This window comes from Poecilia reticulata, chromosome 15, assembly GCF_904066995.2.
Source record: "Poecilia reticulata chromosome 15, P_reticulata-male-v2, whole genome shotgun sequence".
Classification (NCBI taxonomy): Eukaryota; Metazoa; Chordata; class Actinopteri; order Cyprinodontiformes; family Poeciliidae; genus Poecilia; species Poecilia reticulata.
The window spans coordinates 28,935,687-28,953,021 of record NC_088844.1 but is presented as its reverse complement, the minus strand read 5'-3'; the positions used below and the strand labels follow the sequence as shown (position 1 = coordinate 28,953,021).

Sequence of the window (17,335 nt, the reverse complement as noted above, 5' to 3'; positions counted from 1 at the left end):
GACAGACCAACAGGAAGTTTGTGGTTGAAACGGGACAGAATGTGAAGGTCTGGTTGGTAATGAGTCTTTATGTGAAGATGTGCAGCGGACTGGATGCTGTTTCTTTCAGTTTCTCTTATTCCTGTGGCCTCTTTGCTTTGTTTCCTCATTTCCTCTTTTTTCTCTCCTTCCATTTTCTTGTCATAAATCATTCCTGTTCAAAAAGCTTCATCTACCTTTTGCTCTCTCCCCGCACTAAAGGTGTTGGCAGTGGACCCAGATAATGGGGAAAACGGGACAGTGATGTACAGCATCAGTCCTGCAAACCCCTTCTATACCATCGACAGCAGAACCGGGAAGATCCGGACCAGCGGCGTCACTCTGGACCGGGAAAGCACCAGAGACACGGAGCTGATGAGGAAAATCGTAGTGTCTGCTGTCGACCGTGAGTACTTTCCCTACAGCTCTGAATGTTTGCAGTTTGCATATGTGGACCTCCTGCTCTATAAATGTGCCTAACTCAGGGGTTTACAAACCATTTCTGGTCCTTCAACTCATTTTGTGGAGCAAATCTTTCTTTCAAGCCAACTCGACCTTTTAGGGTAACATTTTCACTGACAAATAAAGTGTGAATTAAAAAATATCAAAAATTATTTTTCATTTATTAACCAGGTTTCTGTATCCATCGTAATATTTCAGTAAATGAAACCATAAACTTGAAAGTAGTCGTCTCCATTGAGTGTCCATTATCCCATTCCTGTTGCTGAGCAAAGTCTGAGAAATGTTTTATAACTCAAAAACAAAATAAAATCAATGAGTATTGGAAGTTTTGTATACCTGATAATGAAACTTTTGTGATCCTACATATCACTTTTCTACAAAAAATTGTTGTGTTTAAGTTAAAATTTAGATTTACTATAGAAAAATTTCGTTTTTTGGCCCCACAGGTTTCCAACTTACTGATTTTGGCCCTTGTGGTAAAAAGTTTGGACACCTGGTCGAACTTATCAAAGCAACCTGGAAACAAACTGCTGTAATTCATTCTTTGTGTTTTTCTGTCGGTGGACTCTACGGACCAGGACACACACTCTTATGTGTGTAATGTGTGTGTGCGTGCGTGTGTGTGTGTGTGTTTTGTCTTTATGTGCCCTTCTGGCGCCCTCTGTAGGTGGCACACCTCCACTGCGTACATCAGCCAGCACCACAGTGTCTGTCAACCTGCTGGATCTGAACGACAACGACCCGACCTTCCTCAACCTGCCGTCTGTTGCAGAAGTGCCAGAGGGACTTCCCATTGGAACCTCGTTTTTTAGGGTAAAAATAAGAGAAGTTTTCATGTGTAAAGGCATATTGCACAGACATATGGATGATTTTTATATCTTTAAAGCTTGTCTGTCTGAAGTTTATTAAAGTAATATGAACATTTCCTGCTCTAGGTGCAGGTAGTGGACCCAGATCAGGATGCGAATGGCCGCGTTACGATGGTGCTGCAGATGGGTATGCCCCGCCTTGACTTCTACCTCAACACCTCCACCGGCGTTCTCACCTCCACGGCGGTGCTGGACCGGGAACAGATCGGCCAGTATCAGCTGAGGATCATCGCACACGACGCTGGGGAGTTTCCTCGGACCTCCACTTCAACGCTCACTGTCTCAGGTGACTTTTTGATTGACTCTCTCTGCTTGAGAAACTTCCAAACCTGCTGACTGAACGGTTTTTATTCTGATGACCTAATTAATTATGGCAGATGGTGAGCTTCATGCATCTGAGGAAGCTACTGAGGAACACGCTGCCACCTCTTGGTGGGCTTTATAAATGCAGATGAGATGAAGGGAAATGGAAATGCAGTACAGCTTCATTCACATAATAAGAATTGTATTGTCTTTTAAAAGTTTAGTCTCAAAATGTACAAAAACACACACAACTGTAATCCAGATGCTAGATGAAGCAAAAACAGAAAGTTTGTGTGAAAAACTAAAATCATCCCATCAAATATTTAATGCTTTCTGTACGACTTTTTCAGTCTTTCATATCGTATCATCATTTTTAGTGGTGCTGAACTTTTATTATGTTTTCTCTTCCAACTCTTATTAGCAACCATTATGAAATTATTATATTTTTTATCGCATTGTCAGGAATTTGAACCTAACGGAGTCCTGTTTGTGTGGAGTTCGGATTTTTTGCAGTTTCAGTGAACTTTGTGTTGTCTGATCTTGGAGCTCCCACCACTTGGAGAACTTTCAGCTGTTTTAACTAGTGATAAAAAAAATCTCCCGTCTTTAGAAAGATGTACTTCCTATTTTGTAAGTGACATCATAACAAGTTAAAGTCATTTCAGCCCTTTGCTGTTTTGTACTTATTAAGTTTTGGTCACTTCTTACTCAGCTTTCTGTTGGGTATAAAATCAGGACTCTGGACTGACCAGCTGAGGATTTTATGAGGTTTGGTATCTGCTTTGACAAACTAGAGAAATTCTCGAGGTTCTACTGCAGGAAAATGTGATTTTCTTGCAGCTCATTTAGAGTAACTTTGGTTTTCTCAGAGACTATAATCTGACAGAAGATCAGAAACAACATAAATGAGATGAGTGCAATGCAAGCCTTTCAGATTATATTATTGAATAATTCACTGGGGTATATAACAATATATATCCCAGTGACAATTTATCTTTATATTTAAAAATATTTGCCTACAGCTGCAGATAAAAAGATGTGTTATTGCTTAAGCATCTGAGTACATAATAAAGAATAAAAATGACCACGATTATACATGAAATAGTGAGGCTGCTTCTTACTACTCTTCCCAGATTGATGCGCAGCAGCAGTTGCTTCTTTATGATCATTCATCTCTTTCCACCTTGGCTTTAACAAACTACCAAAACTCCTGCTTTTATGCAGCTGTTCATTTTCCCTCTTGAGCTTCGACTGTTGCCTCCAAAATGCTTAAATGTCAAAGACACCAGTGTCACCGTGACAGTTGGGAGGTTTTAAATGACAAAGGAATTTTATTTTTACAAGGCTTTGCCATTTAAAACCCGGTTTACGCTCAACTCGTTTCCAGTGAACCCAGTTAGCTACGTTAGCCGTACTCTGCTGCCTTACTTGTCCTCATGTGCATCTATCTGTGTGCTGGTGTGTCTCTGTCTGTGTGTGTTGGTGTGTGTTGGTCAGTTCTGGATGTAAATGATGAGACGCCCACCTTCAACCCCAGACTATACAATGTCTCCCTGCTGGAGAGCGTCCCCAGAGACCACGTTGTCGCGCGACTCGTCTGCTTTGACAAAGACGCTGGTCTCAACGCAGAGCTTAGCTACTTCATCACAGGTCAGAGGTCACAGCGGTTACATGTTTTGTGTTTGTGGGTTACATGTTGTACATTTCTATGAACTAATGCATTGTAGCGTGAGGCTTCAGTACTTCCATTCATCCATGTCTGTGGAAGTTTGTTGATCTCTCCTAAATAAATTTGGCGGTTTTGTTGCTGTATTTAGTCTGGAATTCTGTTTTTTGTTTTATTTTTGCAGGAGGGAATCAAGACGGTAAATTCAGCGTCGGTTTCCGAGACGGCATCGTGAGGACTGTGGTGGGCCTCGACAGAGAGACTCAGGCGGCTTACACTCTGGTCATCGAGGCGATAGGTGGGTCAAAAGTTTACATACTGCTGTCTGATATAAACGTCTGTTTGCAAAAGTCTCCATGTTTTGATTAGACCAGCAGGAAGCATCACATCGTTTTGAAGTGAAAAGAAAATGATGATTTGAAAACAGAAAGATCTGAAAAGTGTGGCTTGTGTTTATATTCAGCCCCACAGACTCAGTCTTTTATAGAACTTTCTTTCATAGCATTTTCACTTTCAGGCTGTTTGGAGTTTGATCTCAGCCGGCTTAATATTTTTGGTTATTACCAATAAAATCAGAAGGTAGGTCAGGTTTTATTTGAAAACACTTGCTGTAGTCAAATGTTTTACTGAAGCAGCTTATAGATTTGGGTGAACCGAGGTTTACTTTAGAGGATGTCAGAGAGGAGATGCGGTCCTAGTTACCATGGCAACAGAAGGAAAGCAGAAAACTTGGAAAAGATTATAACTTTGAGTTTCATCTGATATTTTTGTAAGTCAGACTTTAATTTGAAAATCTCAGTTTTGTCCTAATTTATTCCTGAATTGGGGCCCGGAGGGCTGCTCAAAATCAGATGACAAATGACATCCACGTCCAGACTTTAACTAGGCCATTCTGACACAGTCATTTTGATGTAACCCTTCCATGCAGCTCTGGTTGGAGATTCAGTTTTATCTTTATTTAGCTCTTTCCAAATCAAACTGACTTTATCACTGCTGCTGAAAGAAGACATGCCCGCAGCCTGATGCTGCCACCTCCGGGCCCATATGCAGCTCAGATACAGAAGCCCAGATTTTTGGAACAGACTCAGAGCTGAGCTGTGGACATCTGCAGCTCCTCCAGAGGCATGATGTCAAACCCATTCTTCATTTCTTCTAATTCACATTTATGCTCTGAAATATTAAAAAGTTTGAGTTGATCATGTGGATAATATTTCATGACCACTTTTGCATGAAACTGTAAATATTTGTCAGGTTGTTTTCGGTGAGTTTTGTCTTTCAAATAAAAGTTCCCTTTTCTGTGTTTCTTGTTTCTGAACATATGATGGGAAAACGCTGCTTGTGGTGATTTCAGACTCTTGCTCAACAGCTTTTGTTCCTGTTTGAAAAACATCTCTGAGGTTTTCCGTTTTGTCAGGAGGATTGAATCAGGGCAGCTTATCTGCTGGAGGCACCGGAGAGTCCAGCATGTGAAATGGAGCAAGACAAGAGAGTTACAGCTGCTCTGGTTTACAGGCGGTGGGAGAGAAGTGAATAAAGGGCCAACATTGTTTATGCAAAATTCTGAAATGGTTTGGAAATGGCAAAATATGTTAGGAGATTTTCTGCATGGCTCTGTGAATGAAAAAGACAATAGTAGCAATTAGCAGCAGTGAAGGCGGAGAATGTGCCTTTCTCAAGGTTTATTTGATTAGATGGAGCAACAAAGATCAAACTGAATCTGAACACTGCGGCAGTTGAGGCTGTGCTGATTTATAATGAATGTTTCTGATGTTTCTGTCATTCAGACAACGGTCCAGCAGACAGCCGACGGACGGGGACGGCCACCGTGTTTGTGGAGGTTCAGGACGTCAACGACAACCGGCCCATCTTCCTCCAAAACAGCTACGAGACCAGCGTTCTGGAAACTGTGCCCATCAGAACCAGCATCCTTCAGGTGGGGCGAGCCTGGACGCCAGCAGCTCTTTAACACGTTCAAGACTCAGTTTGCTTCACATTTACTGAGTCATTTATGAAGGTCTGGCATTAAATCGCTTCTGTTTTTATACTTCTTTCTAAATTGATCAATACCTCTGGTAAAGACGGGTAAAAAAAACTTTAAAAGTGAATTTATCTTTTATTGCAGAACCAAGACTCCACATGTATAAAAACACCGAGTCCAGTTTGTTACCCATTGTTATGTACAGTGGAGGTTCTGTGATGCTGTGGGCCTGTTTGTCCTCTGAAGGCCTAAACATGAATGTGTCGTCATTGGAATTATTCTGATAGAACATAACTGCAATAGATTAATTAATTACTTAGAGAGAAACGCGTAATAATTTAATATTTCTCTCTGTCAGTGGTCTTGTAGAAGGTGTTGCTGTTCCTGGTTTTGGAAAATGATGCAGATTGATTTCAGCCAAACCATCTGAGATGATTTTATTATTATTTTTATACTATTTTACATCAGGATCAGACTGAATTTGGTCAGTGTGGCTCAGAAATGTGTTGAAAACATCCAGTTTTCCCCAGCGGCTGTTTGAGTCCCTAATAAAGTTTTTTTCCAGTGTTCTTCATCACGCCTTGTTGTCGCTCAGATAATTTTATAACAAATACATCAAAGAAACGTCCAGCGACAGCTTCAAAAGCTGCTTTGATCTAATCAGTGATCAGTCAGTGATGGTCAACCTGTCAGATTTCAGTGACGTAGTCGAGCAGACAGGGCGTAGTGACGTGGGGCTTCATGTTGAGGTCGGGCTGCGGCGTCTCCGAGGCGACAGGCCGGGTCACACGCGTCCTGTCGCGCTGGTGCGGCCGGCGGTAAGGCGGTCGCCTGAAGGACAGGTTGTAAGAGCGGCGGTATGATCCCAGTCTCCTCCACGTCTTTAGCTGCGGCTCAGAGGACAAGCCTCTGCCGCGGGTCAGTCTCTCCCCCGGGGCGCAGCTCCTCTCCAGGTCGCCCTCCGAGGTCATCTCCGAGCGCCTGTACACCGCCAGGAAGGCCGCCAGGCCGCCCAGCAGCAGGGACAGACCCAGCACCACCATGATGGTGAACTCTGGGTCGTGCATATCTGAGGGATGAGGCTGCAGGACGGAGGGAGAGGTGGAGGAGGTGGTGGCTGACAGGATGGAGGCAGTGATGTTCCCACCAGGAGAGGTGGAGGTGATGTTGGAGTTTGGGTCGGTGGTGTTCATGTTGCCTCTGCCCTGGACGGAGAAAAACACCGTTACAAAGTATGGCAAAATGTTTTTTCAAAAAGTTTATTTTCTGCTTGTTTTTTTTATCACTATTAGCAACGGCTTTTTGTGGAGCGTGACTTCATGGTCTGTTTGGATGTGGAGTCAGAGCCAACAGTGGTGGGATTGTGACGCAATGAGCTTCGCTGACAAACTTCTTTCATAAGTTCATAATTATAATTTTCAGCCATTATGTCCGGAATCAACACGTCTGATTTCTTCTAGTGCAGAATTAAGACAAACGTCTCCAGTCAATGACATAAAAGTCGGATCAAATGTGACATGAGCCTTCAGACTGCAGACACTTTGAAAACAATCAGAAAAATATCTGAATTAGTTCCACATATGGAAATGATCGATCAGGATTTTGGGGTGAAAAGATCAGAACTGGGCTGATCAGACTGCAGGGAAAAAAACGGATTGGAGTTTTATTTCCCTGCTGTGTGAGTGTAGCCTTAGAAAGGCCTAGTCAAAGCCTGGCCCTGACTCCAAATGAGAGTCTGTGACGTGAATAAACGTGGTTGAGTCGTTTAGCAAATAAGAACAAACTTTTCAGCCTCTGGATATTCAAAGCTGTTAGAGACACTCCAAAACTTTGACTTATGGGGGTAAAAACTAATTTATGCCGTATTTCTGTAAGATTTTAACTGTTTATTTTTGTGTTACACATTGAAATTCATGGTTGCTACCAGACAGAATGTGGAAAGCGGATATGAAAGCTATTACACTGCATCAAAATGCCATTTCAGCTCCGGACTTGGCCAGTCAAGCTTATGAAGCTAATGGAGGTTCATTTGAGGGTTTATTTTCTATATTAAAATCATACACCCAGGGGCTTACAATATACATACACACACAATAACGCATAGAAACGACTGCTTGCACGCGTAGACGCAGCGAGTGTTCGGCATTTGCAGCAATTATGTAGCTATTAAATCAAGGACTACAAAACAGTCAATGGTTGACAGGCTTTCTTCAATGTAAAACAAATTGGGTTTATTAAAACGCCCCTTGTAAAATGCAAAGCAGCCACCAACTCTTCCTCCGCCTCCCCCCTCATTCAGCGCGCCCCCATCTCCAGCACGGTAACATTTGTAAATGTCATCATCCTTAATTCAGCGGAGACAAAGCATGGCTTATCGGTTTAAGGGAAACACATTGGGACGTGAAATTATTTTTAAGACCAAATGCCAGGAAAGCTGTGAAAAGGCCAGTGGAGCAGGATGACTCGTTAGAGAGTCGGTTCATTAGTCAGAGCCTCCATGCACATCGCATTCACACACACATCCACACACACATTCACACACACGACTGGAGACGCTACTTTCTGTCTCAGCTTCAGGTACTGCAGCCGGCTCATTCTGCTGATTTGAACCTTGGCAGCTCCTGTAGTTCTCATTGGACCACGCCTGACATCTCAGGTTCACCAGCATTAAAGTCTAACAGTTTCAGGTTCCTGCTGATGCTGGAAAACTGGAGGTTCATTTAAAGTTTCTACCAGATCTGGATGAGCAGAGCAACAAAACTAGGAGGATGGAAAATATTTATGTGTGGAGGAAATTTCCTATCAGTTATTGATGTTCCATCCATCAATCTGGTCCTTCCTTCCTTCCTTCCTTCCTTCCTTCCTTCCTTCCTTCCTTCCTTCCTTCCTTCCTTCCTTCCTTCCTTCCTTCCTTCCTTCCTTCCTTCCTTCCTTCCTTCCTTCCTTCCTTCCTTCCTTCCTTCCTTCCTTCCTTCCTTCCTTCCTTCCTTTCCTTTCTCTCTTTCTTTCTCTCTTTCTCTCTTTCTCTCTTACTCACTCACTCGCTCGCTCGCTCACTCACTTCCTTCCTTCCTTCCTTCCTTCCTTCCTTCCTTCCTTCCTTCCTTCCTTCCTTCCTTTCCTTTCTCTCTTACTCACTCACTCGCTCACTTCCTTCCTTCCTTCCCTACAGTTTGTGCTTTTTGCAGGCTTAATAAATCTTGTCCTCTGTAGGAATAAAAAAAAAGTCTATTTAATCTTTAAAGATAAAAATAACTTGCTGACTTCAGAAGTTAAAGTTTGGAAAAGTCTGAAATATTAACGCATATCTTTAAAGTTCTCCATAATGACGACGCTTTTCTTCTTTTACAATCTTTTTCCTCTTGGCTCAATTTTACTTGAGCCAATAAGTGAATGTATTAACGAGTGGATGTGACTGTGTGGATTCTAATATTTCTAATTATGTTTCATGTAAAGCCAACTCTCTGCTCTCGGCCACATGTCAGAAAACGGCAGCAGCTCTGAGCCTCATTCCCGTCTCAGTCTGTTCACACTGAGTCCAGGCTGCAGGAAGCTTTAAGAAACTTTTTGCTAGTTTCAACTTTCCAAGTTCAGTTCTGTTAAGTCGTATAATAAAAAACTTTTCTTAGGAAGAAGTGTCGTTAATATAAAATGAATGCCTGGTAGAAAACATACTCACTCCGTCTGAAGTCTCCTTAGTGCAGCACCTTTCTGGGTTCCAGTAACTGTGGTGGAACCTGTTCTTTGTGAATCCACATAGTACTTGTTTTTCTGCCTTAAAGTGCTGCTTTCCCAGAATCGGAGCGGGGAAGCGATGGGGAGGAAAACGGGGAACAGCAAAGAAAAGGGGGCAAAACGTGTGCAGCAAAAAAAAAATGTATGTTTTTCTGCTGTTCCAGTGGAAAGGAGCTAAAGGGGAGGCAATGTATTAAAGTCAAAAGTTTTGTGAATAATTTATCTTTTCATGCTTCACAAGATCACATTTAAAATGACATGTGCAACAAGTTCTTGCTCTCTGTGGCCCCTGTTGCAGGGCCAGAGTGGTTCACTCCGCTGTGTAACACTCTATTCATCACTCAGCAGTCTGACCCCCCAGCGTCGTCCCCCTCCTCTTCCTCCCCGTACTCCTCTTTCTCCTCTCCTCTCCACGTCCCTTTATAAAGCTAATGAGACTGAAGTTGGGCCCCTCTACATACAGGCAGAGTGAGAGAGGAAAGGAGGACACACAGGCGGAGGCAGACGACTCACAGCGCCTGTTTCTGCTCAAACCTCCACACGTTCATACAGCGACCTGAGAAAACACCCATATTCCATCAACTGCTCCTAATTTGGGGGGTTATAACCACAAACATCAATATATTTTATTGGATAATGTTATTTATTATCATTTTACCAACAAAAATCTGAAAAGTGTGGCCTGCATTTGTATTTAACCCCCTATACCCTGATTGCCCAAAATAAAATTTCCCACAATTGATGTTGGGTAAACAGCACAAATCTAGCATGGAAGCAAAAGATTAAAACCTTCCCACCACAACGCAGTAGGCAGGTCTTTAACCCTAGATTATAAAAATGGTTATACAAAGCCGTGTTTCTCAAAGTGGGGGGCGCTGACCTGTTGATGGTCCACCAGGAAGTGCTAGGGCGGTCTGAGACAGCTGGAGAAAAATCTAAAATATGAGTGTTTTTTAATTATAATTTTTTAATAATAAAATCTATATTGTTTTCGATTGTTATTATAAAATATTAGTTAAAATATTTTATTGAAATGTTACCTGCCATGAACAAGCTGCTCTGTCGCTGAGATGTTTGATAACACAGATATGGAGGACACTGCTGTAAGAAACTCTTTAGGTCTTATTTCCAACTTAACGTCTTGTTTCAAACTAAAATAAAAAGGTTTGATTTAGCATAAGCTAAATCAATGTAATAACGATTGAATAGTAACTAAAAGTGAGAAAAAACATTCTAAAAGTTGATGTTACTGTACGTATCTTGCAGCGTCATGTGTGGGTCGTCAGAGGGTTTCCCCATCCAGAGGCTAACACACTGTGGGAACGTTTCCTGTTAAGTGTTGTATTGTTGGGCTGAATGGTTTTGTGAAGCCCTCTGGAGATCTACATTCAGGTTTCTACATTCTGCTAAGCCTCACCCAGAGAGTCGGTGACACCCGGAGGATACTGATCTGTCATCAGGTCCGTCTCACTCGGCGCCAGCAGCCGTGGACCTCTGTAGACTCAGAAGCCAATCTTCTGACACGGCCCATTCAGCAGCAGCGCAGCATGCCGCAGTATTTATCTGTGTGCTGCAGAGCTGGGCTGTGTGTGCAGAGGCCAGCCTGGCTGCCTGCCTCTAACTGGAGGACAAGGAGGGCATCATTGCCAGGCTACGGTGGTCGTTGTGGCAACATGAGGCTGGGTACCAGGGGATGTGGACTGAATGACAATGTGGACTGTAAAGACTCCAAAATACCCAAACCGTTCAGGACTCTGAGTTTTATCTTCTGTAGTGGACATTTAGCCTGTGAGAAATCCATCCATCCATCCATTTTCTTACACACTTGTCCCTCAGTGGGGTTGGAAGGTGCTAGCGTACCGGGCGAGAGGCGGGGTCACCTGGACAGGTCGCCAGTCTGTCGCAGGGCAACACAGAGACACACAACCATGCACACACACACTCACACCTAGGGGCAATTTGGAGAGGCCAATGAACCTGACTGACAGTCATGTTTTTGGACTGTGGGAGGAAACCGGAGAACCCGGAGAAAACCCACCATGCACAGGGAGAACATGGAGACTCCATGCAGAAAGACCGGGGCCGGGAATCGAACCCAGAACCTTCTTGCTGCAAGGCAGCAGCTCTACCAACTGTGCCACTGTGTCAGCCTGTGAGAAATCCAGATTTGTAATATTGATATCTCTGCTGGTCAGAAGTTCATGCTCATGTTTTTCAACATTTTATTTTAGTTTTTCCTGACAGTTTGGGTCTAACTGTAAACAGCTGCTAGCGTAAAGAGTTGTGTGATTTTAAGTGACTCTTTCTGCTGGTTCTGTTTCACTGCACAGGTTCAAGCCACAGATGCAGATCAGGGAGAAAATGGCAGAGTTCTGTACAGGATCATCACTGGTGAGTCTCCATGCTGATCCTGCTAAATGAGCCTAAAACCACATTTTAAATGTCAGGACTTGAAAAGTCTGGATCGACTGTGTAGTTGCGTTTAGTTCTGCAAAATGATTTCCAACGAAGAACAAAATTCAAGCTTATTTCTGACTTGGTGGCTGTTCTCTAGAATCTTAAGGTCTCTTTCGCCGAAGGGGAAAACCAGGATGGTTTGTTTAAGGAAGTGAGTTTCTTTAAAAGTAGAAGGCCAGTCGGTGAACTCAGTATCACCCTCAGCCTGCTTTCAAACATTTTTTTAAGGATTTTTAGTCTGTGCCTGGTTTGATCCTCTGTTTGCTTCAACCTTATGAATCGTACAGCACGACACTAAGGGCTCTCCTAATGGCAAAGAGAGTGTTTGCAGCAGGGAATCATGGGTAGCACAGATGCACTAGTGATGGTTTTGTCTTTATTTTTTTTTTCATTTTTTTGAAGTAAAGGTGGAATTGTCTTAAGGTGGAATTGTCTTAATTTTTCATTGTGAGATCATGTTACCGCAGTTCAGTTCATTTCTATACAGCAGCACCAGCAGCAAATTCAGTTTAATATTCAAAATTAAATGGATCTATGTAAATAAACTGAGTTAAATTGAGATTTGACTCAAACCTGGACTATTTTAAAGATGATCTGTTTCTGTTTGTGCCTGTGGCTGCAGGGAACAACAACAACCTGTTCAGCATAGACAGGCAGAGCGGCCTGGTGACCAGAGGCGCCCGGGCGCTGGACCGGGAGACCAGCAGCTCCCACGTGTTGGAGGTGGAGGCCTTCAACAGCGATGAAGGCAGCATGCGGAGCTCTGTCAGGGTGAGACGTGTGTGAACTGCACCCAGCAGACCACTGGTTCAGGCTCAAAGTGTCGCAAACATGATCAGAAATGCTGCTTCAGTTTTCTCTCCATTAATCCAGTTTAATTCCCACATCCTGATTTAAAGGTTGAAGCTGAATTCAGCTAACCAAGCGCAGGCTTTCCCAATGTCTAAAGTAGTAAATACGTTCTCCTGCAGGTGATCATATATGTTGACGATGCCAATGATGAGGTTCCAGTGTTCACCCAGCAGCAGTACAACCGTCTGGGCCTGAGAGAAACGGCCGGAATCGGAACCTCTGTGATCGTGGTGCGCGCCACCGACCCCGACACCGGTGGGTCTGACCACACCTGGCCAGAGCTGCATGCTCTGCTGGCATGTAGAATATCAACCCGGCCACTAGTTGGTGCTGCTCCACCAGAAATTCTTCTTTTTTTTCACCCTGTTTATCTCTGGTGTGTGGAAAAAGGTTTTCTGTACCTGGCATTTAAAGTCTTACTACTTCCAGTTTGTACTTCCTCTCTTCACTTCCCTTGCTGTTAAATTGTCTCAGTGGCACATCTGGTGATTCTGACAAACATTTTCCAAAACATCAGAGAGACCATGAAACTGAAATAAACACTTCCTAATAAAGGTTTTTTTATAAATGTAAAATCAGGTCAGAGGAAGTTTCAAACATAACTCTGTTACGAGAACTTTGAAATCAAGTCGAGTTTATTTGTGTAGCAAATTTCAGCAGCAAGGCACCAAAAAAAGCATAAAACAAAAACCAATTAAGAAACAATATATATATAGATATATGTATATATTGTCAAATCCCATGAATCATCATGCAAACATCATATATTGACCAATGTTCTAGTTATTATGAATCCTGGCGGCTCTAACCGGGAGGGGTTTTGATTTAAAGTCGGTCAGTCTTACAGCAGTTTTGCAGTTTTCTAGTAGAAGTTTGTTCCAGATTTGTGGAGCATAGAAGCTGAACGCTGCTTCTCCATGTTTGGTTCTGGTTCTGAAACCTGAGCGGTCTGGAAGGTTGATCCAACAACAGCAGATCTTTAATGGATTCTGCTGCTGAACCGTTCAATGATTTATAAACTAACAACAATATTTTAAAGTCGATGCTTTAAAACAAAAATCCCTGTTAAAAATGTGATAATAATGTGATTCTGGACCCTGAATGTCTGTGTTTCTGTCCTGCTGTTCAGGTGATGGCGGCGCTGTTGCCTACTCCATAGTGTCTGGTTCAGACCGTAAGTTTGAAGTGGACGTCAGCACCGGTCTGGTCACCACTGTGGACTACCTGGACTACGAGACCAAGACGTCCTACCTCATGAACGTGTCGGCCACCGACCAGGCGCCGCCGTTCCACCGAGGCTTCTGCACCGTCTACGTCACCTTACTGAACGAGCTGGACGAGGCCGTGGCCTTCTTCTCTGCAGGCTACGAGGCTTCCCTCCAGGAGAACATTGCCACGGGAACGGAGGTGGTTCAGGTCCAGGCCCAGTCTGCCGACAACCTGAACCAGCTGTCTTACCGCTTTGACCCCGACACGTCGCCGGCAGCCTTAGCCCTCTTCAAGATAGACAGCGTCACGGTGAGCGGAGAAAAGTCTCACATATATATCAACATTTTTCGCTCTACAGTCACAAAATTGTATTCTAAAGGGATTTCATGTGAACAACCACCACTACATAGTGCATAATTGTGAAGTGGAAAGAAATAACATAGTTTTAATGATATTCGGTCCCTTTCTTACAGTCACCTAATGAACTTTTGGTCTGTCTGCTGTTATTGGAGGAAAACTGACACAGCACACAGTTAATGCGGTAAAGGTGAAATGGAAACGCATTTTCTGAATTAGTTCTGATGTAACGAACATCCACTGGTGGGTCTGCCATACCAGAGGCATGAAACTGATCATTCAGAGACCAAACCTCCAGCTCAGACTGGACAACTCTCCATTTTTCTCAGATGTGTTGTTCATGCTGCTTCGCAACCTCTACACCTTGTTTATTAAGCCATAGATAATATCTAATGAAATTATGCTTAGACTTTTATTTTGAAGGTTCACTAGTGTCTCTAGATGTAAATCTGGTGGGAATTTGTGACTTTAGCGACATCAATAGGTGGTTTGAGTCTCTGTTGGCTGAATAATTCCACACTTGATGCATTTTTTCTTCCACTTCGCTGTTGTGCTTTGCTCTTTTATCTTGGACAACCTCCAGTGAAATACTTCGTCTGTGGTTGTGAAATAACAAAACTGAAGAACCTTAAGCAGTGTGAACAGACTGCCTCTGTAATGTCTCATCATCATTTTCTGCAGTCTTGTTTCTGCATGAATGAAATCTGATCAAAGAGCTCAATGCTTTGAAGTTCTTCCATTCCTTTTGTCTGGATTTTCCTGATAGCTCTTCGTTTTTCTGTGCTTTGTGACTCTGGACCTTTTGTTTTGTTCCAGGGCCGCATCACGGTAAAAGGCCTGCTGGACAGAGAAAAGGGAGATCTGTACACTCTGACTGTGGTAGCTGACAACGGAGGACCCAAGAAGGACTCCACTGTGGTACGTCGCTTCACTTTGGACTTTTCCAGCTTTCATCCTAACATTCAGCTTCAACGTTACTTTAAATGTATTGTGTCTGATCTGTTGTAGAATAATGGCATTCTTCTTTTATCAAATGCATCCCTCTGTGGATCTGCAGAAGGTAAGGTTCTGTTATTTCATAGAGCAAAAAGCAGAATGGAAAACTGCCTGTTTGGTTTTGTTCCAGTCATTTTGAAGGTAAGTACCAAACTTCAGCCTGTGATGGAAGCTACTGATCCTTTTGCTGCTTCCCAGGTTTCCATCACCATTCTGGATGAAAATGACAACAGTCCTGTGTTTGACATAACGTCTGATACGTCTGTGAGCATCCCAGAAAACACAGCCATGGGGAAGAGAGTGGCAGTGGTGCTGGCAAAGGACAGTGATGCTGGTTTAAATGGACTGGTGAGGCTTAACTTCAGCACTTCTACTAGTCACCACCAGGGATTCTGAATTTGAAACAGAACACTTTTGTAATCATGGAGAAGAGGTTAAAGGTCATTGCATTTCATTTTGAAATCAAGGTATAAGAGTCTTGAGGAAAATTGGAGAGGCACAGAATCCTGGTTGCTTCAGGTCCGGTTTAAAGTTTCTGCAGGCAGTGATGGTTTTGGGAGGCATGTCATCTACTGGTCTGGTCCACTGGGTTTTATCAAATCCAACACCAGTGCAGCCAGCTAGCAGGAAATTATAGAGCACTTCCTGCTTCCCTCTGCTGCTCAGCTTTATGGAGATGCAGCGTTCATTCCCAGCAGGACGAGTCACCAGCCCACACTGCCAGCAGAACCAGAAGCTGGTCCAGTGGACAATGGTGTTTCTGGGCTTGGTTAGCCATGAAAATGCGCTGACCCAAATCCCACAGAGAAACTATTGGGAAGAAGAAGATGAAGATGAGTGACACCAGAAAACATCTGCATCTCTCATTAAAACAAGCCTGGATTCCATAAGGCGTCGGCGGAGACAGGCAGGTGCGGAGCTGTGGTGGGGGCGGGGGGGGGGCAGCTGCCCCCCGAGCCGGGCCAGATGGGGGCTCGGGTCTGGAGGTGCCAGGGAGGGAGGAATGGTTTCAAGTCGCTTAAATGTCTGATTATAGACGGAGAAAGTGCGCCCACGGAGAAAGGTGTATTTAATGTTAAAGCTACCTTCCCCAATGGAATATATACTAGTCAGTCCCAATCACTGTTTCACTCACGGTTTAGCTGAAATGCTTCCTGGGTAAAAATCAAAAAGCAAACGCGGCACAACCCCCCCGCTCGAAAGTTTCCAGCAGCGCAGTCTATGCACGTAAAGGGGCCCAGTGATTCGTTAGGGGCCCGGTAATTGGCCCCGCCCCCCTGCCCGATTCTGACTTGCTCCGCTAGTGGAGACAGAGGCCACGCCCCTCCAGAGACAGAGGCCACGCCCCTCCATGTCACTCTGCATTACTGCAGCAATTCATGCAAAGGAGCCCTGACAGAGTACAGAGTTTACATACTGTACTGTAGACAAAGCAGTAACAGAACTATGGAAGCCATCAGAAGCAATAGAAAGAAGCCATTTTAATGTATTTACTATAACAATTCAGCCTTTTGATGGACTTGTATATCCTGATATTGAATAGAAACCAGGTGTGGCATTTAGGACAGATGTGAGAGAAAATAACCCAACATAGGAAGGACTTTTGTCACCAACAGTTAATCACACTGCAGTACTTTTGTATGTTTGGAAAAACTTTATGATTGAATAAACTCAGATTATGTTTTTATTGGATCTGATTTGTCACCAATGATCTTCTCTCAGGTGAATTTCACCCTGGTGGCTGGAAACATGGAGGACGTGTTCAAGATCAAAACGGTGAATAACAGCTATGGAGAGGTTTACGTCAACGCTGCTCTGGACCGGGAGTCCGTAGATCGCTACCTACTGAAGGTCAGGCGGCCGAGCTGCTGTGCAGTTTCGACACGTTTCAAACTTTATTGATCTGCATTTTTAATATTCACTGTTTTGCAGGTCCGTGCCACTGATAATGGTTCACCGACCAGATACACGGACCACTCACTGACCGTCAACATCCTGGACGTCAATGACAACGCTCCTGTCATTGAAAGCCAACGGGGATACAACGTCAGCGTGAACGAGGTGAGGATGAGGTTTTCCCCTGGAAGACAGTTTAAGTTTACGTGAGATGTGGAGATTCAGGCCCAGGTTTGCTGTGAAGTTTGATCGTCTTGTGTTTTGCAGAACGTGGGAGGAGGCACCTCAGTCCTGCGGGTGATTGCTACCGACAGGGACATTGGTCCGAATGCCATGCTGTTTTATTACATCACCGCTGGAAACCAGGACCTGACCTTCCGCATGGACCGCATGACTGGAGAGGTGGTGACCCGGCCGGCCCCTCCGGACCGAGAGCGACAGCAGGACTATCGCCTCAACGTCACTGTGGAGGACGACGGCATGCCGCCGCTGTCGGTAGGATTCTGATACGCTGAACCTAAATGTTTCTTACTTTAA

General features: G+C 43.9%; 2 protein-coding genes across 6 annotated transcripts in view; one reads left to right on the top strand and one right to left on the bottom strand.

Moving 5' to 3' along the window:
- cdh23 (cadherin-related 23) overlaps positions 1-17,335 on the top strand; it is a 195,295-nt gene that overhangs the window by 132,126 nt on the left and 45,834 nt on the right. For 2 of the 5 annotated variants that reach the window (XM_081616161.1, XM_081616160.1), the window contains exons 1-6: positions 14,733-14,824; positions 14,915-14,966; positions 15,101-15,250; positions 16,625-16,753; positions 16,835-16,963; positions 17,066-17,293. In XM_081616161.1, coding sequence (XP_081472287.1) covers positions 14,919-14,966; positions 15,101-15,250; positions 16,625-16,753; positions 16,835-16,963; positions 17,066-17,293 — 684 coding nt within the window. In that variant the 5' untranslated portion in view covers positions 14,733-14,824; positions 14,915-14,918. Of the gene's footprint in view, positions 1-240; positions 425-1,147; positions 1,294-1,415; positions 1,636-3,149; positions 3,303-3,502; positions 3,617-5,102; positions 5,252-11,361; positions 11,423-12,110; positions 12,260-12,459; positions 12,596-13,469; positions 13,859-14,722; positions 14,825-14,914; positions 14,967-15,100; positions 15,251-16,624; positions 16,754-16,834; positions 16,964-17,065; positions 17,294-17,335 lie in introns of those variants that run through there. The other 3 variants (XM_008430094.3, XM_081616162.1, XM_081616163.1) reach the window with 3 other exon arrangements.
- LOC145555041 (uncharacterized) lies at positions 5,718-9,423 on the bottom strand. Its single transcript, XM_081616165.1, has 2 exons — positions 8,976-9,423; positions 5,718-6,501 (listed from the first exon to the last, which is right to left on the bottom strand). Exon 2 carries the CDS (start codon positions 6,487-6,489, stop codon positions 5,986-5,988), a length of 504 nt encoding a protein of 167 aa, XP_081472291.1. The 5' UTR covers positions 6,490-6,501; positions 8,976-9,423; the 3' UTR covers positions 5,718-5,985.

Excerpts from the sequence above, each read along its gene's own strand:
- LOC145555041 (XM_081616165.1), bottom strand. The coding sequence starts at position 6,489 with ATGAACACCACCGACCCAAACTCCAACATCACCTCCACCTCTCCTGGT.